This window comes from Heloderma suspectum, chromosome 5, assembly GCF_057233095.1.
Source record: "Heloderma suspectum isolate Gila_16-S chromosome 5, 16-S_ref, whole genome shotgun sequence".
NCBI classification, from domain to species: domain Eukaryota; kingdom Metazoa; phylum Chordata; class Lepidosauria; order Squamata; family Helodermatidae; genus Heloderma; species Heloderma suspectum.
In genome coordinates, this window is record NC_139462.1 from 144,878,163 (window position 1) to 144,904,927 (window position 26,765).

Genomic DNA, 26,765 nt, shown 5'->3' on the forward strand with positions numbered 1-26,765 from the left:
CCCCAAAAGAATTTTGGTCTATAGTCCTATTATTTTGCTTATGTAGCAGAAATTTTCTGGTCACTGCTGGGAAGGGTGCTCTTGCTCAAACCCACTCACCACACCTCAGACAGCCAGGATACACAGAGGAGAGAGTTCTCAGGAAGGTTTGTGAGGAAAGTTGAAAGAGGTGCTTCTAGAGATACCCTGATCCCAGGCAATTTTGGTGTTTAGTCAAATTATTCCCCAACGCTTGCGATTCCAGCCACTGAGAATCAAGCCTGCTACTAACTACATAGTCCAGCCCTACTAACTACGTAGTCCAGTTCATCTCGATACCCCCATCCTAGGTTTTGTTCCTAGGTCACGCTAGAGCATGACATAATGTTGGATATTGGCAGACAGGCAAAAGGCAAAAAAGATAAACACTACACATCAACAATGTGCATGCAACTAAAATAAAAGGCATAAATGGCATGAAAGACAAGTCACAATATTATCAATTAAACAATTTTCTACACCTGTGGCTGCAGAGGAAAACTTTAAAACATGTAGAAAGTATCCAAAGGAATTTCAAAAGCAAGGCCAGTTGGGAACAAAGAACAGCATAACTCCTAAAGATTTACGAAAGATGCAGAGGCTGTGAGTGTGGCATGCGAACCCAGACTGCTGGGTTGTTTAGGGGCTAAACAACCCAGTGGTTAACCCAACAACAAATGATGGGTTAAGCACTGGGTTGTTTAGCCCCTAAACAACCCAGCAGTCTGGGTTCAGATGTCATGCTCACAACTTCTGATTGGAGGTTGTTTACAGAAAGCAGAAGCAGATTGCGCACAGCATGCATTCCCGCAAATCATGGGTTAAATAACCCACAATTTGCCCTGGTGATGTGCGAACTGGGTTAATATGATTGAGAAAAATTTCCTAGTGGTAGGAGAAAACATTTTTTAAAAAATTCAATTATTTGTAAAACATATTCCCCACCCTTCAATGCTAATTAGAATTCCCAAGGTGGCTTACAACAAATAGTAAAAATACAACAATATAAAACAAGAAAATAACACAATTTTTGATGATGTTTTTGTCCCACGCCTCAAAGTATTGGGCTCACCACAGCAAAAAGCCTGACTAATGGCAAGGTAATTTAATCTCTTGAATGTTCTTGCAATGTACTATAAATACAGGATCTAGTTTCAGCTTTAACTGGAAAATAGAGCTGCAAGAAACCTAAGTGCTGCTCGAACAAACTATTCTCCCCTGACTTGTCAATCGTCTTGAATTTATATATGTCTGAAGCATAGCTTTGTATGTGTTTATTAATATTACCTTTATTTCCTAATTTTGTGGGGGTGGATAATTACTTTAGTCTTTTTAGAGAGCTTCATAAGTGGAATTACAGAAGCTTGAAAAATGTATTTGCTGTTACAGAATGTAAATTAATTCAGACTGAATTAATTCAGTCAAGAAAGAGAGAGACTATTATATTTGCTATAAAATCACTACAAGCTTCCTCATGCAAACAATTAATTAGACACCTTAGGCCTATTACACAGACTGGATACCTTGTTGTTGGGGAATTTTATATGCTGTATAGGAAACCAAGACTATGGTATGGAATATATTTATGTAACAGATCTTGAGGCAAGCATTTAACATGTTTTATCTCTTCCCATCCCTTAAAACTCTACATGTCTGCAATCCCAAAAGTAACTTTAAAGTTTGAATCATCATGCAGCTATCAATGGGTGTTTGGAAGAATGTAGCACAAGACACTCAAGCAGTAAATATAGCGGCAACAGTAGTACCTTCCATGTTATGTACTACTATTTATATACTTTATAAATGTGTGGACTTGCTACTTAAAGTATGGGATGAAGAAGATGATGACAAACAACACCAGCAATCAAAGAATGAAAATCCAAACACAGCTCAATTTCAAAGTCTGAAGCCCAAATAACAACCACAACAGCAGCAACCATATAAAAACAGCACGAAAAACAGCCAGCAGTAGACCAGAGTGTTAATCAGAAAATATTAATGTCTTCACTTGCAAACTAAAAGGATATAAAGAGACGATACACATCTCGTTCCAAAGCTTAGGTGCCACCACTCTCCTCCACATCCAAACTGATCTTGAACTTTTCTAGATGAGGCTGTTAATCGGCTGCTAATCCACTGCATCTACTTCTGGTTTCATCATAGAATTGAGATCCAAGAACTACACAAAGAGTGTTTCCTTTCCTGCTTTTCCACTACATAACCTCTAAGTGGCACTGTGGTACAGAGAAATAACATGAATACACAAGAGGAAATCACATTCTCTTTCACTTTCACAATTAAACGCCGCATTTTCCCTGCTCTAAAAAGACTCACCGAAAGTGTTGGTTAGGCACAGAAGTGAAATTGGAGGGTCACAATGTTGTCTAAAGAACCCATAAACAACTGTGAGTAGGGAATGACAGGCTCACTCACGATAAATGTCTCATGTAGAAAAGCCCCTTATCTCAGCAAGAGAAAGAATGAAGAGCAAAGCCTCTCCTAAGTGTTGAGGGAGGTACACATACAAGGAGAAGCTGCTCTCTAAAATACATTCCCTAAAGTACTGGGAAATTCTGAAGACAAAAGCATAAAATATTTCATCTCTGTTCAATTCCAGTTTGGACTTAATACCATGTGCGGGTAGCAGTTCTCAATCCACATTGGAATGACCTATAAAATCAGCACACATAGCTGATGAAAACAGCTGAAAGGCCTGTAAGGTATGGGGCACTCAAGAGTCATGTTAGTACTATGTTGTTGCACATTTTGTCATTTCCACTAAGGGCCAGCTTAGCCCAGCTAGCACCACTTGTCCTGCCTGCCATAATTCATTCAGCATCAGCTCAACTGGAAAAAGACAACAACTAAAAAAGCCTTAAATTATGTCCAAAGCAATGTAACATCTTATGCCCAGAGTGACATCTTATTTCTATTAGCTTTGGTTAAGTTCTGGTTTTTTTGCTGGACTAAGTGAATGAGAAATGTATGCATGCACTTCTTTATTAAAATAATTTATAAACCATGCTTTAATCCAAACATTGGATCTCAGCTGGTATACATACAAATTTGTAATTGACAATACAATTAAAAACAACATAAAACATTAAAGAAAAATGCAATAAAATTGAAAGGAATACCTATTCAACTAACTGAAAATACAATTGTTTAAAATGTCAGGGCAAATAAAAAAAAATGACATCTCCCCTTTTGTAACATCATAACAATAACATATTAACAGTACAATGCCATACAGGTCTACTCAGAAGTAAGCCCCTTTGAGTTCAATGGGAGTTGACTCCTAAGCAAATTAGTAAAGGATTGCAGCCTTAATCCTATACTCGAGTCCAGCTGGCCGAGGAGCTCTGGGATTTGGCAGAAGACCTGCTGTAGTGGCAGAAGGTGATACATACCACTGCCATGACAACTACACCGGTGAAGCTGTTCTGACAGCAAATACACACTGGAAGAGTAGCTAAAATGCTGCAGAGCTGCTGGACAGGGAAGAGCACACTTACATACCGTCCCACACTCCTTCAGGGCAGGCCATGAACACTCAACCCCCGCCCTATCAACAATGTCACTTTACACTGAGGATGGGGAACGTGTGTCCCTACAGATGTTGTTGGACTGCAACTCTCATCATCCCTCAACCACTGGCTATGCTGGCTAAGGGTGATGGGAGCTGTAGTTCAACAACATATGGAGGGCCACATGTTCCCCACAGCTGCTTTACACCAATCCCAGACCTGGCGCAAAGAATTTCCCTCCCACTGACTTCTGTGGGAAAGGTGGGGAAAATTGCCACCCCTGTGTCAACAACCGGCCTGCCTATATTGCCACAACAGAGGATGAGATATAGTGCAGCTAAGCACCACATCACAACACAATATACAGGAGGACCATAACTCAGATGATATGGTATATAGCATGGAGCTATCTCTCTCTGACTCTTGTGCCGTGCACACACACAGCTCACAAGATGAGGGGAACTACGGAGAAAGGGCACTTTGTATGAACATCCTGACTCCAGAACACGGGGATCTCAGCATATTGCTAACACATCTCTAATGAGAATCCTTATCAGTACCTCTCCTTGAGACTCCAGACATAAATACCCATTAGCAACCCTCATTGTGGGTGCCAGGATAGGGCAGCTCATACAAATAAGCAAGGGAAAAGGGCAACCATGCTTCAAAGTAGAGCTGCTGCAATTGTCTCCTCTCTCTCTCCATCATCTCTTTTGCCGTATGGTTATACAGCTTCTTGTCTGAACTGCACTGCTCTTTCCCCCACCACAGTAGAGAGCACTGTCTTGCATACAGGGAAAGCACTTATCCCTACATGTGGACAAGCTCACTACCGGCAAAGGCCAGGCCCTCCTTTCCCACCACTGCCAGTGCTAGCCAAACACTCATGAACACTCTTGTCTTTTGGTATTACAGACCAGAAACATGGAGCATAGCAAGCTGTTGTTGCCACACAAACAGTGTTCCACTGCAAAGGGAAGTGGTTTGTGTAATCACAGTCACTGCAGTCTCCCCCCTCCTCCATGGGGGGAGGCTAAGGGCTCCTTCACATGGAGCTTTTATCCTGCAATTCAGATTGCTCCTTCACGGAATTTTGTGGGCTCTTTACATGATGCAGGACCCTGCCTTGACCCTCCTGCTAAATGTCCTTTGTTCCATTTTTAAATATATCGCAGATAATGAGCTATCAGATTACCCTGTTGTGTTCCGCTTCAGTTTCCTCTGTGAAAAGACTTAAAGTGGCAAGAAGAGGAGTGTGATCAATAAAAGATAATGGAAGACTCAGATACGGGGAGGAGTGGGGGGGAGCACATGTAAACAGACTCAGTGGTAGGGATGGCGGAGAATTTCTCCCCGAAACTTCGGGGGGCTGAGCGCCAACGTGTTCGGCCCCCCGAACAAGTTTCGGGGAGAAATCCTCCACACACACCCGCCCCCCGCCCCCCCCCCCCCCCGGACGGGACTTACCTTCCCTGAATGTCCCTCCCGGCAGCGGGTCCGGCTGGCGGTTCGTCGGGTGTTCGAGCGGGGCGGGAGCGGCAGCCGGCCTTTTGACCGGCTGCCGCCCCCGCCATTGCAATAAAAGAAAAAAAAAACGTCCCCTGATAGGCTATGTGACGATTCACGTAGCCTATCACGGCTAGATTTGCAAAGTCAGCCGTGATAGGCTACGTGAATCGTCACGTAGCCTATCACGGGTGACTTAAAAAAAAAGTGTGTACGGATAATGGCGGCCCCCATAGGGAGCCGCCATTCCCGTTCCTTATTTGGTCGCTGTAGTCTACGTAAATGTTTACGTAGACTACGGCGAAAATAAGGGCAACGCTATTTGCGTTGCCCTTATTTTCGCCGTAGTCTACGTAAACATTTACGTAGACTACGGCGACTAAATAAGGAACGCGAATGGCGGCTCCCTATGGGGGCCGCCATTCGCGTACGTGCTTTTTTTTTTTTTTTTAAAGTCACCCGTGATAGGCTACGTGACGATTCACGTAGCTTATCACGGCTGACTTTGCAGATCTAGCCATGATAGGCTATGTGAATCGTCACGTAGCCTATCAGGGGGCATTTTTTTGTGTTTTTTTTTTACTTTCGCGTTCGCGGCCGGGCGAGGCGAGGCGCCTCCTCCCCGGCCTGAATTTCGGCTGGGCGAGGTGGGAAGCCTCCCCCCCGGCCTGAATTTCGGCCGGGCGAGGCGGGAAGCCTCCCCCCCGGCCTGAACTTCACGGGGGGAGCAGCGAAGCGCCTCCCCCCCACCATGAACGGCCTTCGATGACAGGTAAGTGACTTTCGTCCACCCCTACTGTTGGGTCATTGTCCAAAGCACAGGAGCCCTGCTTGGGCTAACTGGTTGGCAACCACACAAATTTCTTTCCTTTTCAGGGTATCCTCCAACCCAGATGCTGTTCAATAAAGGCTATGACTTTGCCACATGTGTTGTGTCTTTGCTACTAGGTAATAGAAGATGGGAACCATTACCCACACCCAAGTATGATCTTGCTTCAGCTGGCCTCAGGGGGGGCTCTGAGGGGGTGAGCAGGGAGATCAATGGCCTCAGGGAAAGTGGTCCCTCCATAGTCTGCTCACCCAGGATCCTTGGACTGTGAGTGTGCAGACCACTGAGAGTACGGAGGTGGGATGGGTGCTGCCAGGTTGTATAAGTCAGTCAGTTGGGGGCAGAGGAAGAGGGGAGGAGACAGGGCAATCTGGTCTGCTGGGATGCTATCCACCCAGGCTAGCCAATTGGGTAGAACAGTAGGGTGGGATTTGCAATGTGGTTTACTATGGGCAGAGGTAGACTAAAAAAGGATGGTTGGCCCATGCAGAAGCCAAGCTATTGGCCCATGCAGCACTCCTGCTAATGTCTCAGTTATGTCTGGGTGTGTGTGGCACTTCCCCACCTTTTCTAGAGTGGAATTGTTCACTGGATTCAAAACTGCCCCCCTTTCGTGTAAAATATAAAGACGTTACATCCTGCAGTTCCTCCTGCAGCAACAAAAAAAGACAGCTGCATAAGTGTTTAGGTTCCTGATTAATTTTGAGATGTTCTCTTTATCAAGGGATACACACACACGCTCTCTTCACACCTGAGTTTTTTAGCAGGATCGTTCTTCTTTAATCACTGGTTTTTAAGGAAGCTTTAGATGACGCCACTGCTCTCCTGCTGCTATCTCACAACTTCCACTCTCTCTTTCCATGTTATCTGAGAACGAGGAAAACCCGGCATTTTCTGTGCTTGCGACCGAAATCACCATTTCCTCCCTGTTGTTTACTTCCCCTTTAGCGCCGAGTCCCACTTTGTGTGGGTGTGTGCTACGGGGTGATGCCGGGCAGTGTTGAATAACATTGTCATGACAACAAATTGGTGGGAATGGGGGAAGGTCACTGATCGGGCTTCCAGTGACCGTTTCTGCCTCTTTCCCATTCCACCAGGGGTGCTGAGATCCCTTGAACACAGCAATGCTTACTTCTGGGTAAATTAACTGGCTGTAAGGCTTTCCTGGGAGTAAGTGCCACTGAAAACTGTGTGGCTTGCTTCTGAGTAGGCATACATAGGAGTACATCCCCTTCAATGCATTTACTTGGAAATTCCTAGGGATGTCAGAGAATTTCTCCACGAATCTCGGGGAGGCCGAATGCCAGTGCATTCAGCCCCCTGAAATTGGTGGAGAAACGGTCTGCCCCCCGCCCCCGCCCCCGGGATGGGACTTACCTTGTGCGAATGTCCCTGGCGGCGGTGGCTCCGGTGGCGGTGCGGCGGCGGCCGGTCTTCCGACCAGCTGCCGCTGCCGCCATTTCCAAGTTAAAAAACAACAACAACAACAACAAACGTGATAGGCTATGTAAAGATTTATGTAGCCTATCATGGCTAGATTTTTAAAAAACACCGTGATAGGCTACGTAAATGTTTACGTAGCCTATCACGGCTGAGTGGAAAAAAAAACAAAAAAACCCGCGCGTACGCAAATGGCGGTGCCCATGGGCGCCGCCATTTGCATTCCTTATTTTGGCACATGTAGTCTACGTAAACATTTACGTAGACTATGGCGAAAATAAGGGGAACACAAATAGCGTACACGCAGCTGTTGTTTTTTTTTCACCCAGCCGTGATAGGCTATGTAAACATTTACGTAGCCTATCACGGCTGACTTCAGGGACGCAAACGGCGGCGGCTACGGCCGCTGCCATTTGCGTCCCAGCAGGACAGAAGGATTCGCGGCCAGAGGGATGGGGCGCCTCCCCCCCGGCCAGAATTTCGGGGGGGAGGGACGGGGCACCTCCCCCCCGGCCAGAATTTCAGGGGGGGGACGGAGCACCTCCCCCCCACCGTGAATCAAGCTTCAGGATCAGGTAAGGGACTTTCGTACATCCCTAGAAATTCCCCCTCCCATTGACTTCACTGACTGTTTCTTCTCCTTTTTGCTCACCAGAATGATGGGCTTTTTTCCTCCCAGGGTGGATGGGGGAGTCTCCCATCTCAGCCACACAGGAGAAAGGCTTGACAGGATTTCAATGGGTATTAAAAGTGCCTTTCCTCCTCTCCTGAATAAATTCATCATGCAGAGCTTGGAAATGTCATTTTTAATAGTTTCCTTTTGGGGTGTGGAGTTGTTTTAGATAAGGCAGTAATGCTGAGGTGGTTTTCCATAGTATTCCCATCCACCTAGCCAGCCACTGTCTCTTCTCCTAGCCCACCTTTCAGGGTCATTTGGAATCCTGAATAAGGGGGAAGAGCAACAGCAACACGGGGAGGGGGGAAGCAAGCCGGGTCTAATGAAGGAGGTGTCCCCCGTGCAGCGGGGGGGGGGGCTGCTAGAGATGGCTTGAGCCACCAAGAAGACTCTCTCTCCCTCGGAGGAAGGAGTGGATCAGCTCTCATAGCCTGCTATCCGGATCACTTCTGACTTCCTTCCTGCTGTGGAGGAGTGCAGAGATGGGGCGGAGCCATCAATCATGTTACAGGAACCAATGATCAGGGGAGGGGAGGGGGTGGGGTATGGAGCCAGCAGCCCCCTTCTGTTCTGATTGATCCATGCAGCTCAGCAGCTTGGCCCAGCCATGGAAAGATATAATGCGGAGGGACGGGCTATGAGAGATGCCTGTTTACAGGGCCAGTCTAAATCCCGGAAAGGATCAGGAATCAAAAGGAACAGTTTGTAGTGGAATAAAATGCCAGGTGTGAAGAGAACTACACACTAGGAATGTTGGAGAATTCCGCCACCGACTCCAGTGAGGCCGGATTCTTTGGAAGTAAGTAATGATAGACTACGTAAGTATCTACGTAGCCTACCATGGCAAAAGACAGGGACGCAAATGGCATAGCCGCCATTTGCGTACCCGCTTTAGCCATGATAGGCTACGTAAATATTTACGTAGCCTATCACAGCTAAAGCAGGGACGCAAATGGCGTAGGGGACGCCATTTGCGTCCACAGCAGCCCGGCATCAGATGGAGGCCCCGCTGTGGATTGGCCCGGCCAGCGGCTCCACAGAGTGAAGCCAGCCAGGCAGGATTCTGGGGGGGAGGACCGGATCACCTCCCCCCCTTCGAGGATTCCGGGGGGAGGACCGGATCGCCTCCCCCCTGCCGTGGACCCCAGCAGAGCCAGGTAAGTGGGGTTTCGTACACTCCTACCACACACGCACACACTATAAGTTGTAAAATGTCATAAAACTGCATATTCTAAAATGGGTGGGCAGTTTCCAGGGCATGCTTGTAAAGAGGTAAAGTTCAGTTTCTATGGGAGTTAAGTGCAGATATCAGGATTGATCTGAACCATCTGCAGAGCCCTTAGGAGACTGAAGCTGAAAGGATCAAATATTTTGCTCCTGCCAGGTGGGTTTAACAAGCATCAATGACTGGCACCCCCTGACCTAGGGGATAGGTTTGACAGGTCTGGTTACAAAAACATCAAACTTTTAAACTTTTGCAAGTAGATCAATCAGCTTTTCTATACAGAGAACTTTGAAATAAATTTTCTGGAAATTAGATTTTATGGCATGAATTATTATAAGTATATTTATTGTGTATTAAGTGTCAATAATAATGAAGTACTATATCGCAACATACATGGCTCAGTTCAAATACTTACATTCTAATAAATAAGATAGCACAAGGATAAAAGGAAACAAAACAACTGAAGGAACTGATAGTAAAACCAAGTATATGCTAACAGGAACAAATGCATTTTAAGATGTTTCTTGAAGTCTGGAAGGGACCGGATCTCCAACAGAAGAGCATGCCCAAAGAACATGGGCAACCAAATGCATGCAGATAAGACAAAGAAATAAAAATCTGAAGTTCAGAAAACCTAAAAGCACCCAAGACTAAAGTGACACCAAAGAAAAAAGAGCCATGAAATTTGTTGTTGTTGTTGTTGTTCAGTCGTGTCCGACTCTTCGTGACCCCATGGACCATAGCACGCCAGGCCTTCCTGTCCTGCGCTCTCTCCTGGAGCATGCTCAAGTTCATATTCATTGCATCCGTGATGCTATCTAGCCATCTCATCCTCTGCCGTCCCCTTCTCCTTTTGCCTTCATTCTTTCCCAGCATCAGGGTCTTTTCCAGGGAGTTTTCTCTTCGCATTAGGTGGCCAAAATATTGGAGCTTCAGCTTCATTATCTGTCCTTCCAATGAGCACTCAGGGTTGATTTCCTTTAGGATGGACTGATTTGACCTCCTTGCAGTCCAGGGCACTCGTAAGAGTCTTCTCCAGCACCACAGTTCGAAAGCATCAATTCTTCGGCGCTCAGCCTTCCTTATAGTCCAGCTCTCACAGCCATACATTACTACTGGGAAAACCATAGCTTTGATTAGACGGACCTTTGTCGGCAAGGTGATGTCTCTGCTTCTTACTATGCTGTCTAGGTTTGCCATAGCTTTCCTCCCAAGGAGCAAGCGTCTTTTTATTTCATGGCTACAGTCACCGTCTGCGGTGATCTTGGAGGCCAAGAAAGTAAAATCTGTCACTGCTTCCATTTCTTCCCCTTCTATATGCCAGGAAGTGATAGGGCCAGATGACATGATCTTCGTTTTTTTATTGTTGAGTTTCAAACCAGCTTTTGCACTCTCCTCTTTCACCCTCAACAAGAGGCTCTTGAGATCCTCTTCGCTTTCTGCCATTAGGGTGGTATCGTCTGCATATCGGAGGTTGTTGATAATTCTCCCGGCAATCTTAATTCCGACCTCTGATTCATCCAACCCGGCGTTTCTCATGATGTACTCTGCATATAAGTTAAATAAGCAGGGTGACAATATGCAGCCTTGTCGTACTCCTTTCCCAATTTTGAACCAATCGGTTGTTCCATCTCTGGTTCTTACTGTTGCTTCTTGACCCTCGTACAGGTTTCTCAGGAGACAGGTAAGGTGGTCTGGTACTCCCATCACTTTAAGAATTTGCCACAGTTTGTTGTGATCCACACAATCAAAGGCTTTGGCGTAGTCAATGAAGCAGAAATAGACGTTTTTCTGGAATTCTCTTGCTTTCTCCATGATGCAGCGAATGTTGGCGATTTGATCTCTAGTTCCTCTGCCTCTTCGAAACCCAGCTTGTACTTCCGGTAGTTCTCGGTTCGCATACTGCTGAAGCCTAGCTTGTAGGATTTTGAGCATCACCTTGCTGGCATGTGAAATGAGCGCAATTGTGCGGTAGTTTGAACACTCTTTGGCGTTGCCCTTCTTTGGAATTGGAATGTAAACTGACCTTTTCCAGTCTTGTGGCCACTGTTGAGTGTTCCAGATTTGTTGGCATATTGAATGCAGCACTTTAACAGCATCATCTTTTAGGATTTTAAATAGCTCCGCTGGAATACTGTCATCTCCGCTAGCTTTGTTGTTACTAATGCTTCCTAAGGCCCACTTGACTTCACTCTCTAGGATGTCCGGCTCAAGTTCAGTGACCGCATTATCATGGCTATCAGGGACATTCAGATCTTTCCTGTATAGTTCTTCTGTGTATTCTTGCCACCTCTTCTTAATCTCATCTGCTTCTGTTAGGTCCCTGCCTTCTTTGTCCTTTATCATGCCCGTCTTTGCACAAAACGTTCCCTTGAGATCTCCAATTTTCTTGAAGAGATCTCTAGTCTTTCCCATTCTGTTGTTTTCCTCGATTTCTTTGCATTGTTCATTGAAGAAGGCCTTCTTGTCTCTCCTTGCTATTCTCTGGAACTCTGCATTCAGTTGGGTATATCTTCCCCTTTCTCCCTTGCTTTTCGCTTCCCTTCTTTCGTGAGCTACTTGTAAAGCCTCATCAGACAGCCACTTGGCTTTCTTGCATTTCTTTTTCTTTGGGACGGATTTCGTTGCTGCCTCCTGAACAATGTTACGGACCTCTGTCCATAGTTCCTCAGGCACTCTGTCTATCAGGTCTAATCCCTGAAATCTATTCCTCACCTCCACTGTATATTCATCAGAGATATGATTTAGGTCATACCTGAAAGGTTTAGTGGCTTTCCCTACGTTCTTCAATTTAAGCCAAAATTTTGCAAGAAGCAGCTCATGATCTGAGTCACAGACATCTTTTTTTGGTGTTAGTTCTAGAAGCTCAAGACCTGAGCTCCAGGTCTTGTTTTTACTGACTCTATGGAGCTTCTCCATCTTTGGCTGCAAAGGACATAATCAATCTGATTTCGATATTGACCATCTGGTGACGTCCATGTGTAGAGTCGCCTCTTGTGCTGTTGGAAAAGAGTGTTTGCTATGATCAGCATGTTCTCTTGGCAAAACTCTATTAGCTTTTGTCCTGCTTCATTTTGTACACCAAGGCCATGCCTGCCTGTTATCCCGGTGATTTCTTGACTTCCTACTTTAGCATTCCAATCCCCTATGATGAAGAGGACATCTTTTTTTGGTGTTAGTTCTAGAAGGTGTTGTAGGTCTTCATAGAACCGATCAACCTCAGCTTCTTCGGCCTCAGTGGTTGGGGCATAGACTTGAATTACTGTGATGTTGAATGGTTTGCCTTGGATTCGTACTGAGATCATTCTATCGTTTTTAAGATTGTACCCCAGTACTGCTTTTCCCACCCTTTTGTTGACTATGAGTGCTACTCCATTTCTTCTAAGGGATTCTTGCCCACAATAGTAGATATGATGGTCACCTGAATTAAATTCGCCCATGCCTGTCCATTTGAGTTCGCTGATTCCCAAGATGTCGATGTTCAATCTTGCCATCTCATGTTTGACCACCTCCAGCTTACCTTGATTCATTGATCTGACATTCCAGGTTCCTAAACAATATTGTTCTTTACAGCATCGGATTTTCTTTTCACCCCCAGACACATCCACAGCTGAGTGTCCTTTCGGGTTTGGCCCAGCCGCTTCACTCTTTCTGGCGCTACTTGGAAATGCCCTCTGCTCTTCCCCAGTAGCATATTGGACACCTTCCGACCTGAGGGGCTCATCTTCCGGCGTCATCTCTTTTAGCCTTGTGATACGTTCCATGGGGTTTTCTTGGCAAGAATACTGGAGTGGGTTGCCATTTCCTTCTCCAGTGGACCACATTTTGTCAGAACTCTCTGCCATGACCTGTCCGTCTTGGGTGGCCCTGCACGGCATAGCTTATGGCTTCACTGAGTTACGCAAGCCCCTTCACCACAACAAGGCAGTGATCCATGAAGGGGAGCCATGAAATGGATACAGTTAAACACTAACAAAACTTGAATTGAAAATGGAAGTATGATAGTACCCAATGAAATGAAGGCAGGTTTTTTTTTTCTTCAAATTTACATGCTGAGAAAATAACACACAATGATGTATAGACTAATAATGTTTCCCGGTGGTGAAAACGTGCATATTTTGAATCTATGGTTACCAAAATTCGTTAGAGGGACATGTCAATGACCCATCTTGCCCTTGCTGCCTGTTTTCTGCCCCACTAAGAGTGCAATCCTATGCATGTTTGACAGGAAAAAGTCCTACAACTCCCAGCATTCTACAGCCAGCTGGCTGGGGAATGCTGGGAGTTGTAGGACTTTTTTCCATCTAAACATGCATAGGATTGTGCCCTAAAGGGCTGAAGCATTCACACATAACAGAACACTATTTTCATCTGATTAATATTGAAGCACAAATAAGTAGCTGTTTTAGAGGTACTTCATTAGACGAGGACCTTTCTGGTTAGGATATTTCTTGATTTTGGACATAACATATGTATCTTGCTATTTTCCTTTTAATAGCCAAGGTAGACCTCTCATTCTTTCTTTTTCTTTTCTTGGATTCTGCTTTGTGTATAAATTCAAGGTTCTATCTTCAGCTAAAATGAACTGCTACCTTGGTTTCCAGCTACATATATTAATGGAAATACGGAAAGAAGAAAAACCTAAAGGAAACCATATTTCTGGAAATATGAAATATATTTTCAAAGGCATCTTAGATAACAAACAATATACATATCAGTGAACAAAGTAAAAACTCACAGTAGTAAGATCGCAACTGAGACATCAGGGTGCAGAAAGCTGATATAGTGCAAGAACAAGCATTTTATAAAGTACAGACAGATAATCATTTTTTTAAAGAGGAGCTAATCAGTGGTGGTAACAAAAACCAGGATAACAGCTTGGATCCAGATTTACTCATATTTACAGCAGTCCCATTGAAGTCATGACTAACTTAAGTCCCATTGATTTCAATGGGTCTACTCTAAGTATAATTGAGTCTGGATCCAACCCAATGTTGAGGAGTAATTGGCATAAATAACCACAAATACAGGAAGTCCTAAGTATCACTAGGATCCTAAAAATGATGGGCAACCTTCCTTGCAGACACTCTGGCAATAACTCTAAGGGTGCAATCCTATCAAGATAGGCGGCCACCTCCGAACTCGGATGCAACCGCCTATCCTAAGCAAGGCAGGACAGGTACGGGGTGGTGGTGTCATTCCTTCCACGCCTCTCCTGCCCTGCTATTTTCTGCTAGACAGCCATTTTTGGCTGTCTAGCCACGGGGGGTGGGAGGGCGACCGGGAGAGGAGGCTGCGTGTACAACACACAAGATGTGTTGTATATGCAGCTCCGCTCTCCCCGCCCTGGAACACCCCCAGCCCCGCCCCCTTTCAGTCGCTCCGTGTTCCTCTTCCGAGCGTGGAGGATGGGGCTTCTCCGTGCTGCCTCTGAGGCAGCGCGGACATGGGGGGAGGTCAGTTTTCCAGGAACCGACCTCGGAGCACAGGCTCCGAGATCGGTTCCCGGAAGAGAGCATATCCTATGGCCCTCTAGACAGTATCTAGCGGCCATAGGATTGCTCCCTCTGAGGCTCAAATTCCTTTCCAACATCACAACTATGACCCATTTTCAGGTATATAATGACTGGGCTAGAAAGTGTAATAAGGATCTACTGCTTCCCTTCTAAACTCTGAACCAATGCAATTCTATTTGCGTTTTCTCATCTGTCTGAAGGGGCTTGGAATCAATAAAGGAACTCCCTAGTTTTTAGGATTTCCAATGTATTCCTCCTTCATGAGATTGAAAGCTCGGAATATAGACCCAGCATTTTCCCTTTTCCCATGGACCTTCTTTGAATAATGAAATGCCCTGTATGGATCCATATGAAGGGTTTGTTTTTTTTCAATATTCTAAATATGGGCAACGTATGTATTTGTGGCTCCAACTGAATTAGGATTTGTTGTATTACCTTTTTTTGTCTGCTATAGTCAACAGGTTAGGAATTAACTGTTTGGATTAGTCTAGAGCAGAGCCCCTCCAGATATTTTTGGGCTACAATTCCCATTATCTCTGACCACTGGTCATGCTAGCTGCGGCTGATGGGAGATGGAGCCCAAAACATCTGAAGGGCCACAGGTTCTCCACCCCTGCTTTAGAGCCAGGCTGTGTCCTAGGAAACACCTTTTAAAACCAGGGAATTTCTGGATGAATCAAATCCTGATTCATCCCACACCCAAGAAATCAGGTTTGCCACATTTATTGATTTGTATTGCATTTATATCCCGCCTTTTTTCCCCAAGGAACACAAGGCAGCATACACAAACCTCCTCCTCTTCATTTTATCCTCACAACAACAACCCTGTGAGGTAGATTGGGCTGAGAGCCAGTGACTGGCCCAAAGTCACCCAAGCTTCACGGCCCAGTGGGGACTAGAACCCATGCATTGCCAAAGCTGATAGGAGTTTGTACAAAAGTTTATGGTTGCTTTAAAGGGAAATGAAGTCAATATTTGATGGTCTTTAGTTTCATTACTGATATAACTTGCATTATATTGCCCTTTGTTGTAATCTCATTGTTAATTTCTAGTTGTCACAGCTCTTCTGCTGAGGCAATAAAATCTCATGTAAAATCTGAATAAAAGTGATGTTGCCAATTGATGTAATATTTTACCTCAATGGGGCTGATGTGGACATACCCTTACTACATTCAGTCCAGACCTTCTTTTCCTTTCCTGGGTCAAGTTCTTAAAAAAACAAACAAGAAACCCTATACTGCAAATCTGCAGCAGACACTGTGCTTAGCACGGATCGGCATCACCAAGGCACCTTTCCCCTAACGGATAGAGAAGTTTTGCACTTTTAAAAAATTAATACTGTGACAAATGAATGGATACCAAAAGTACACATACATATGACACCCTAAATAAATCATTAAAAGATGAACAATCTAAACAACCTACCTGACGTGTGAAGAGAGGGGCAAGACTGATGGTCGAACCACATTTGATTCAATATTATGGATATATGATATTCAAATTGCAAAACTGGACTTTCATCACAGTTAAAGAACTTGTTACGGATCCGCTTTTTATTAGAGCTATTATCACCAGATTAAAGAAATCTTGGCTGATCAATCTTGTGAGTTCTAGCTGATCAATCAATTAATTGCTTAATTAAATCTGCAAACAAATAAAAGCAAATTCTGAAACAAAAGGCATACTTTGTTTTTAAACTATTCAGATTTGTGTAATCGCACACTGCATCTTAGAAAAGGCATTCCCTTGTTTTTTGAGGGAGAAGGCAGTTTTTATGATTTTAAAAACCTGCTACTCAGTGAAGCAGGGCACCTTTTCAGTTGATCAACATAGCAGACCTACTGTTATATTATGTCCACCTTCTGCTGATGATCTACAACCACCAGGTATGGGAAACCTGCCATAAAGCAAGTACACAAGCACGCTCAGGAGCAAGCGTCCCCTTCCCTGAACCATAACCACATTCTTAAAATGGCTTTGGTCTTTTATACTTGCTATGTGTGTTTTATTTGTTTTAGACAAAACTTATAATAGTTTGGGCTATCCAAAGGGATCCAGAATAAAAACCACAAAGAACTGTTCAATGCCTTGAATATTATTCACATAATATTCACATAATTATTTCTATGTATAACATTTTAGTTATAAATACAATTCGATCATGACATTGTAGAATTCTATTTCATTGTTTCATAATTATTTCTTAACAGTTAACTTGAATTTTCACAATTAGCACAAATCTCTCTTTGTTATTCTTCTAAACTAATGCTAAGAATTATTTGCTGTTTGACTGATATCTGATTGGCTATTTGACTGACATATTTGAAGTCTGACTGACATTGGACGAGTTAAATGACCAATCCTAACTACATGATCCATAAACTCTGTTCCATTCTGTGCTTCTTTTCAGAAACGAAGTTATTTCATCTGCTAATCAAAACAACAACTTTCTCTGAAGTTGAGAGAGCCTAAAACTCATAGTGTGTTTCTCACAGGGGGAGAAGGGTAGACACGCGCCAACTTTAATATTTCTCTTTCCAAAGCCACCATAGCCTCCAGGAAATCCAAACCACAGCAGTCAAGACAGCCAATAAGAAACCACATAGACTAATGACTCATCATGCTATTTAACATGAAGATGCCTCTCAACACCAAGTCATCACTGATGGATCACACAGTTCAAACAGCCTATGAATATTTTGAAAGGGGCTCTGAACATAAATCAGAAAAGGGGAGCATTGAGGGGGGGAGTGAAAATGAAGTTGGAAAATACAAGAGTACTTAGGACATTCTTTCATTAGACAATGTTTTCACTCCTTATTTCACTGGCATGCTTCCTCAAAAACCTGACAGCCATCCCATTCATGCCCACTGCTCCCATCAGCATACAACAGCCTTATGTCTATATATTCTCTGATTAAGATGTTATCTACATCTATATATTTATTTATATTAGATGTATAGTTACATAGGTATAAATAAATACACATACAGCCTTCCCTAGCCTGATGCCCTAGAGTGTCACATTCACTGACTACTCCTCCCTTTTCCTTCAAAAGCTTTCTTGTAAATGAGTATGGGATAGTCATATTTTTTTTCCCAAGCATGAAGGACATATGAAAGCATAAAAGGAAATTACTTGAGAGGTTGTGTTAGTAAGTGATACAATGGTAATTATGTCATCTAAAACAAAAACAGTAACTGGAAGAAAACTGGAGTCTCAGTTTAAAACAATAGATGTGGTTGCAGCATTAGATTTAAATTCTTGTCAGCTACATCAAGGGAACCTGACTTCATAGACATTTCCCAGTGACAACAGACTCACAGGCTCAGCCTGCCATTTATTTCTCCCTTAACACAATTAGAAAAATGCTAACCAGACAATGCAAAATATATTGTATTATAGATTATTCTTTCACTGCTGAGAGTGCATTATCTAGAAAGCAATGAGAATCAATGTGTCCTTTAATTTCAATAACCTCTAAAAGATGCCAACCTTGATCACTTTTTAACAGGTGATCAAGTTTTCATTCAATTTTTGCCAGATGGGTATAATGTTTGTTTAATGTTTTTACAAAACAAAACACCACAAGCAAAGAGAAACAAAGGGCAATACATAGTCATATATAAAACAATTGAATATTGCTGTACAAATGTCTTATCAAAAGCAAGATGTTTTTGTTCATTACAAGATGACAACCAACTGCCATGATTTTGTTTCCCTCATGACACAATTCTCTGGCAAGCTACTCATCTACAAGCCTGAGCCTCAACGATACAGAACTTTAAGAACAGAAACCCATATGTTCTGCTCCTTTAAGAGCCAAGAGGCTCCTTCAATGCCGCAAAATACATGGGACCACCCCCTGCCTATTTTCAGCGTAGCTCCTTGCTCTCCAGCCACTTCTCTACATTCCCTAATATGTACCCACCTCCCTTCCCGTTCTCTACAAAATTCTTCTCTCTAAATACTTGAGTTCCCCTTATAGCCATATTTAACTCAGTCACTGTCCCAAGAAAATGAGGTCATTAGCGCATGGGTATCTGGCACTGATTGGTTCATATGTCTCCAATTTCTGTGAACAGGTTCTGCATGGCGAAGTAAATTTTCAGTGCAAATTTGCAATGTTAGGGATTTACTGGGTCTCCAAGACCACCAAAGGGCTCACATCTCCAACAGAGATGCTATTCGCAGAGATGAGAGACTTCTCAGTTTGTATGCCCCATGTATTTCAGGTTAAGGGAGATCAATGAGGGTGTTTTGTCTCAAAGTCTCCAGAATCCTGGAGGCAGCAGTAGTATACTTAGGACTCATACAACTGTTTTCTGCTTCAAGGATTATGTGTGGATCTCTGCCCTATTTTGAATGCTAATGAAGATAACAACACATTAAATTTTGGATACTTCTTTTTCTGTCTGCTCACCTACAAAGAAGCAAAATAAACTCTTCAGTTTCTTTAAAATGATCCTTCAAAGTTATGTTCCATTTTGCTACATAATTTTCACTTAAAACTCCAGAGAATGAGAATTTTTTGTAACAGACACTACTGATCCTGTATTATTCAAGTCTTTAGCATTGTCAAATGGTTTATTTTGCAGTCATGTGACTTTCTTGGCCTTAAAATGATGACTCCTGTTATTTAGCTAGCACACATGACTATAGTCCTCCATATGGCAACAAAACAGGTACGTGAACACAAAATGGAAAGATAGTCAAGACTGATGGAGTTAGGGAATCCACCTGACATTTATGGCTATTAGAATCTGCCTCACCTCACTTTTCATCATCTAAAATATAAATCATTATCTACACATCATTCATACATACATACATGTCAGGTTACCCAGACAGCTGTTTTTCAATTGGCTTATGCCAGGCTTCTTCTGCCTAATGTTATCAGAGGAACATTAACATACCAGGGGCCCTCTGAAATTCACTTTGGGAAGGATTAGAATATTTATACATGAAACTCTAGCATCTTTTAAGAGCTTTGAACCCCCGTGCAAAATATGTTTATTCAGAAGTCAATTACACTGATTTAAATAGGATTTACTTCCAAGTAGGTTTGCTAGGGACTGAAGCCTAAGGGTGCAATCCTACACACAATTAGGCTGCTTAAATCCTGTCGAAGTCAATGAGAACTGACTGCCAATAGGCAGAGCAATCCTAACTCCCCAGATCTGCTTGCTGGGTGAGGTTAAGATGGAGTGGAGGCACCTTCTAGCTGGTGGACAGGAGCTTTGCTGGCAGTGGGTGGGTGGGATTTCTGTCTGCCTCAGTGACCCAATTCCACCTGTAGAAAGCTCCACAGATGAAAAGTTACGCGTGGCAGTGTTCTTGTTGGCAGTAGCAAGCATAAGGCCCTGAAATGCATTTCAAAGGTGGGACAGGGCAGAGCCTGTTTTGGATAGGATGTGCTGGATCCAAAGCTGCTCCCCTCCCTTCCACTGCTTTTAATGGTGGTGCAAAGCCTGGCAAAACTGCTCCACACACCTTCCACCCTGGCTGATGCAAGTCAGCAAGGCTTTTTGGTTGAGCAAGTAGATTTACCACTTCATTCCTCTCCACCTGACCCCATTTAAGATTATACAGTAAAGCTGCAGTCCCAAACGCTCCTACTAGGGACTACTACTAGAGTCACTGAACTCAGTGATTTACTTCTAAGTAAACATGCTTAAAATTACATTGGAGATCTATTTAAGGGAGTTGCATTTACCTGCTTAAAAAACAGAAAAGAGGCCAAACATGTGAGCAAAAGAGTTGGGAAATTGCTACTTGTCAAAACAATACCATTTATTTTAAGCAATATAAAACAGAAACAGTAAGGAAAGTTTGCTTCTTTCTTAAAAGACAGCAGGTGCTGTTAAAGGCAATAGATTCACACCACATCAAGAGTGTGCTCTGTATCACACTCTTTGGGGGGGAAATGTTTAAATATTTCTTAAACATGCAAATCCTACAGTCCTCACTGAAAACTGGGCATTTAGTTTGGGAAGCTGGCATGGAAGCTGACACTTTTACAGTAAAGGGCCTTCACTATTCTTTAAATTTCAGCTGTTCACATATTCTCCCTTTCTTGCTGAATCTCTAAATCATGCACTTAAAAATAGACTACCAGATTATCTGGGTAAATCATAAAGCTCAGCTTATCTCTCTCTCCCTCTCTTGCTCACTCACTCTTGCTCTCCCCTCAAAATACACTATTTATTTTGTCTACCAGCTCAGCAGCAGTGAGCCAAGAGTAATCCTGTATGTCCCTGTAAACCCACCTCTTGCCTGGCTGCAAATGTCTCCATGTGTATCTGCTGTGTGCACATATGTGGGTGTTAGGGGACCCTGCATTCAGAAATCCAGAGGGATGCCAACATACAGACCAGCGACCACAACTTCATGTCTATGCCCGTGGGTTGTATTCGTGGCTGTGGCAGAGGGTGTTTATGTTTGTGTGTCATGACAGTCTTGTTCAGCCAGGGAAAACAACCTCAGAAAGCACAATTAGAAGAAAGCAACCGTTTTGTTTCCCGCTGTATTATCAGTTCAAAAATAGATTCTCTGACCCCAAACAGCTATTCCTCTTTAAAAAAACATCACCACCACCCCGGCACTGCCCCCAAAACCCCACAAACAAATAACACCTCCCACCGTGTAGGTATTGTCTCTTCTCATTGACAATCAACTCAGATTTAGAACAGAATCTAAAAGATCACCCTGTTTTCATGTTGGCCCAGTAGTCTCAAATATGCAGACCTTCCCTTTTCTCTTCCCTTATTCCCAGTACAAGTCTAAAAGGCAATGGACACCTGAGGAAGCCCTGCAGGACTATAAATAGCTGCTCTTGAGTGTGGGGAGGAGGGGAATTTGCAGCACATTCCTAAAGATGCTGCAGAGAAGCTCTTCCATAGGATTAATTCAGGTGGGAAAGCCTGTTAGGAAATTCAATGACATGGTAAATACTGTGCGCAGAGACAGTGGCAGAAGAAGCAGCTGCTACTGGGAAGATTGGTTAGGAATCCCATGAACACCTGGAGGAAGGGGGGGGATTCCTCACTGGGGCTGGAGAATAAGACGTGAGAGGGCTTAAGAAAAGATAAATTTGACTAAGAAATTAGGGAGAGAAAGATGTCAATGTTCTCTAAACTGTAAACAGAGTATTCACAGGATTGAGATACATACTCTGACCTTGACCTGAGAACACGGTGGTTTTGCCCTACTGAGGTGTACAAATCCTTTAAAAGAAAAAGAAACTTTTGTTCACTTTCAAGCCTTGTTGTCCTTCACTGTCAACCTTTATCATATCTTAATCAGGAGGCTAACTTAGTTATATATGAAGAGTTGATAACTATATCCCTCTCTGCACACTATGTACTATGTAGAGTGTGCATATCTCATTCATCACAGACAGGCAATTTTCAACTCTCCAACTAACCACAAACACCAAATCAACCATAATCACACATTTTAAAAGTATGTTTTCTCCAAAAGCAGACACATGATGCAAGACTCATGTTCATTCTCTCTCTCCCTCCCCCCCTCCACACACACACTCTTCAGTGTACCAATTCTACGGTGCACCAGATATTGTATATACCCAGAAAACACAAACTACATAAGAACATAAGAAGAACCATGCTGGATCAGACCAAGGGTCCATCTAGTCCAGCATTCTGTTCACACAGTGGCCAACCAGCTGTGCACATTTTCTGTACACCCAAAGCAATAACTCACACATATTGTTCATCCTCTACTAACATGTGCTCCAGATAGTAGGGCCCCTATGGAAAAGCCACTCCCCACTCTCTGTATCCTACATAACTTGCCCTCACCAGATATTATACTCTAGACAGGCTCTTTCACATGCACTCAATGTCCCAGAGAGCACTCCCACCACTTCACTACATATCCCAAATATTGGCCTAAGCTGCAAGACCACCAACTCCTGTGATGTCAAAAGTCTTAGAACTGCAGGGGGTTCCTATAGGCTCCCATGTCATTCCATTAAAGGAACTTCCTTTTTAAGAAAAAAAGTTTACCACTTGCATGGTTGCAGGATTATAGGGTGAGTGGCCAGGACTATGAGAACATTCTGGGGAGGCCCTTGAAACTGAAGCCAAATACAAGAAATCCATAAACTTGTTATTTCAAGAATCCTGTGACTGCCTGCACTGATCACAATAATTTTTTGAACAATGGTTTTAAAAGCAGATTCCACCACCTTGCCCCTCATGTTTAAGTAGCCCCTGGCAAGACAATATTTGGCCACGATGGCTGCGTCTGTTCCCCCACCTCCCTCTTGAGGGGGCACCGAGATGAAGGGGCTTGGGGGAGCACTCACCGTCCTCCAGAGGGGCTGCCTCCTGGCACTGACCGAGGTGGCGGCCACGATGAGATGGGAGACGGCCACCGTCAAGCCAAAGACCACCGCCAGGAGGGTGCGGACGGGCAGGAGGGCGTAGGAGACGAAGGTGACCAGCATGAGCTGCCACATGCCCTGCTCGGGAGCGTTGGGGGGCTCCATGCCGTAGGCGCCCAGCGAGAAAGGGCAGCAGAGGAAGGCGAAGGTGAAGCTGAAGAGCAAGGTGAGCTTGACGATCTGCTGCAGCTGGGTGACCTGCAGGTACTTGACGTTGGTGACGATGAAGAGGGAGAGGAAGATGATGCAGTGCACCGGGTGGGAGCCCTTGGAGATGGTCAGGCTGGGGCCCGCCAGCAGCTCCACCAGCGCCAGGCCGGCCGTCAGCACGATGAGCACGGCCAGCGCCTTGAGCGTCGACGTCTGCTCCAGCTTCAGGTTGTAGTTCTGGAAGAGCGACTCCAGCTCCTTGCAGTCGAACTGGTCCTCGCAGGCGACGGCGTCCAGCAGCGGCAGCGGAGGGGGGCTCCCTCCGCCTCCGCCGGCTCCCGCCGCCGCCGCCGCCGCTCCGGCGGCGCCGCCGCTACTGCCGGCGGCCGATGGAGGTGGCGGTGGCGGCGGCCGCGCCGGCGGCCCGGGAGAGGCGGAGCAGCAGCAGCAGCGGCAGCACTTCTTCCTCCTCGCCTTCTTGCTCTTCTTGACTTTCTGAAACGGTATTTCCTCCATGTCAGGGCCATTCATAAACCCCGGGGAAGGGGAGCTCCTCCGCTGGCTCGGCCGCTGTCGCTCCCCTCGCCCTGCTCATGAGAGACACAAGGTGAGGCGGCGGCGGCGGCTGCCTTTTTGCCAACGCGGGAAAGCGGCGGCGGCGGCGGGAGCAACGCCACAGCAGCTCTCTCGGCTGCGCGAGCCAGCCCCGAAGAGAGCAGCGGTAACCTGAGGCGACACACGAGCGAAGCCGCCGCCGCCGCACGCGAGCGCAGCAGCGGAGAAATCTTCTGCGAGGAGGAGGAGGAGGAGGAGGAGAAGTCTTCTGAGAGACCCCCTCAGAAGAGGGGACTCTCGGGCAGCCGGAGGCGCGGCGGAGAGCGCGAAGTCGCTCTTGCTCGGCTCAAGAATGCGCGTTTCTGTTTTGTTTTGTGGGTTATTCCCTCTCCTCCTCCTCCTCCTCCTGACTCGCTGGGTCCGCTCCCTGCGCTACATGGACAACCGACTGTCCTCCTCACACACGTACGCACGCGCGCACACACCACGCACTACTCCTTCTGGAGCTTCCAGGGACGATAATCTCCTAATGCCCCCGAAAGGGCTCGACCCGAGGCTTGAAGGCTCGCAGAAAGGAGGAAAGGACCGTGGTGGGGTGGGGGGGAGAGAAGGCATACAGAGGACGAAGATAGCGAAAGGAGTTCGCTCAACAGGCTAGTCGGGCTTCAGGGAAGGACCTTTCGGCGCTTGGGGGGTGGGCGGGAGGGAGACGCGCGCGCGGTTTCCTAGGGAATGAGGAGAAGCGAAACATTTCGACCCTCCCACTAACCGCGCATGTATTGTCCCCCCGACCCAAAAAAGAGAGAGGGGGGTGGTGGCCGGGGGGGGCGGGGGTAAGGCAAGGCTAAGCGGAGGGGATTCCGAAGAAGGCAGGGGTAAAAAGGCAGGGGAGAGGAGAAGAGACAGAGCGGGGGCAATGGGGAGGCAGGGAAAGACAGGGCGATCCCCTTCCTACGTCCAAAAGCATTTTCGCGGAGGGGGGGGGGCAGCCTGCGCTTGCGCACTGCTTTTGCTTGAGAAGCCAGACACGTCTCCGCAATCAGAGCGGACCGACTGCGTTGGGGGGTGGGGGGACCGCCGGAGGGAGCGAGAGAGCCCAGTTCGGTAGCAGGACAGACCACGTTAGAGTTTGCTCTGCCCCGCTCCTTTTTCCTCCCCCGTCACGCACATCCGCGCACTCGTCCCCCCTCCCTCTCCTGCACCCCCCCCCCACACACACGCAGCCCTCCCCGCCGTTCAAGAGTGCCTGACTTCATTCGATTTATTTCTTTTTAACTTTGTGTCACGCCTCCCCGCAAACCGATTGAGACTGGGTCTCCGAGCCTGCGTGCAGTTCGACAGCAGCGAACGGGCTGCAGACCGGAGGGAGAGATGAGGAGGAAATTACCCGCGGGGGGGGGGGGGGAGGAAGGAAAAGCGCAGAATCTTCCCTTAGAAGTAATGTTTTAAATCAAAGTTAATTGGTACAGGTTAGTTCGAGGGAGGGGTGGGGAGGACAATTGAAATCAGGACTGATCTTACGGAATTTTTCATTTGATTCTCGCCCGTGCCCCCTTCACACTTCCATATTTTAATTTTACCTGCTAAAAGAAATCTCCTTAGCGCACCATTCTAAAGATAATACAGTGAAAAATGAATTTTTTTTAAAAAATCTAGAAGGCACCTTAATTCTAAGCAGTGCTGTAAGCATGGAAATTGCTAGATCCTAATGTTTTCTTATCCCTGCATTCTAAGACTTAACCAGAATCACCACATAGCAGATCTGGAATCCATAATCAGAGTCATTTCTACACCCTGGGCAGACTTAAAAACTATGCCTGCAGGCACAGGTGTATGCGTGCGCCCACGCGCACACACAGTCTTCCGTTGTTTGAGCAGAAATTACAATTCTAGCATATTGCATTTTGGTTCTGTCCAACTGATGTACATCAAGGAAGAAAACAAGGAGTGTCTGGTCCCTGCCAGGCAGTAAACAGGGTATGACTAGTTCCCCAGACTGTCAGTCAAAAAGACAAACACTACCAGTTCAACTTCTCCCTCAACCCCTGACCCCTGATACTGGCCTGCCCAAATAGCTACATACTGGACAGCGACAACTGCTATCTCACCCCATCTACAGCCCTTTATACTTTAAAGATATGTGATGAACGCATTTTGAAATGGATAACCAGATATTCAGCATTTATCTTTTTAAAATGTATTGCTCTCCCCACCCCACCCCCCGCCCAACCTGGTCTGCAAATGCCATCACCTAAATGATAATCATCTTCCATGCAAAACAAACTATGCAGCAATCCTTTATACGTTTATTATGTGGTTTTTCTAGTCTATTTACACCAAGGAAAAAACCCTGCATTAATCCATGCATATGACCACTGCCACACAATCTCAAACCAAATCCTAAGAACTGGGAGGCCTGTAAGGAATTGCAGGGGGGATCATCAACTGGGACACCCCCCACCCCCAGCACTATAACACTGAGCTCCAGGGCTATCTGAGTACCTTCCTGCTCAGCTTGTCCTGCTGAACCACAGAAGTCTAACACTATAGTGCAGTTGCCCTGTATGCTGAAGTTCAGAGCTGGATGAGTAGGAAGCTGCACAGAGAGGTACAGTGTGGGGAGAGGGAGATTGTTATTTTGGGGGTGGAACTGGAGTCAGGGGTGCACACTTCATTGCACCCATCTACTGACTATATTCACACACCCAATTTCAGGATATTCAAAGCTGTTGGGGGCTTTCCCCTTTTGCAGCTGGAAAAGCCCTTGGAGGGGTGATTGGGATGAGAACAGACTCTTCATCTTCCAATTCAGATTAATCTGTCTCTGCCTCCACCACTAATTTAGTTTCAATGTGCTGCAAAGAGCCATTAAAAGCTTACCAAGGGGTGACGTGGGGGATTAAAGTCTAGAC

General features: G+C 45.4%; 1 protein-coding gene across 5 annotated transcripts in view; it reads right to left on the reverse strand.

Moving 5' to 3' along the window:
- The window catches only part of ADCY1 (adenylate cyclase 1), a 221,259-nt gene extending 196,927 nt beyond the window's left edge, over positions 1–24,332 (reverse strand). For 4 of the 5 annotated variants that reach the window (XM_084857746.1, XM_084857743.1, XM_084857742.1 and 1 more), the window contains exon 1: positions 23,071–24,332. In XM_084857746.1, coding sequence (XP_084713872.1) covers positions 23,071–23,829 — 759 coding nt within the window. In that variant the 5' untranslated portion in view covers positions 23,830–24,332. The remainder of the gene's footprint in view (positions 1–23,070) is intronic. The other variant, XM_084857747.1, reaches the window with a different exon arrangement.
- Positions 24,333–26,765: the final 2,433 nt, after the last annotated feature.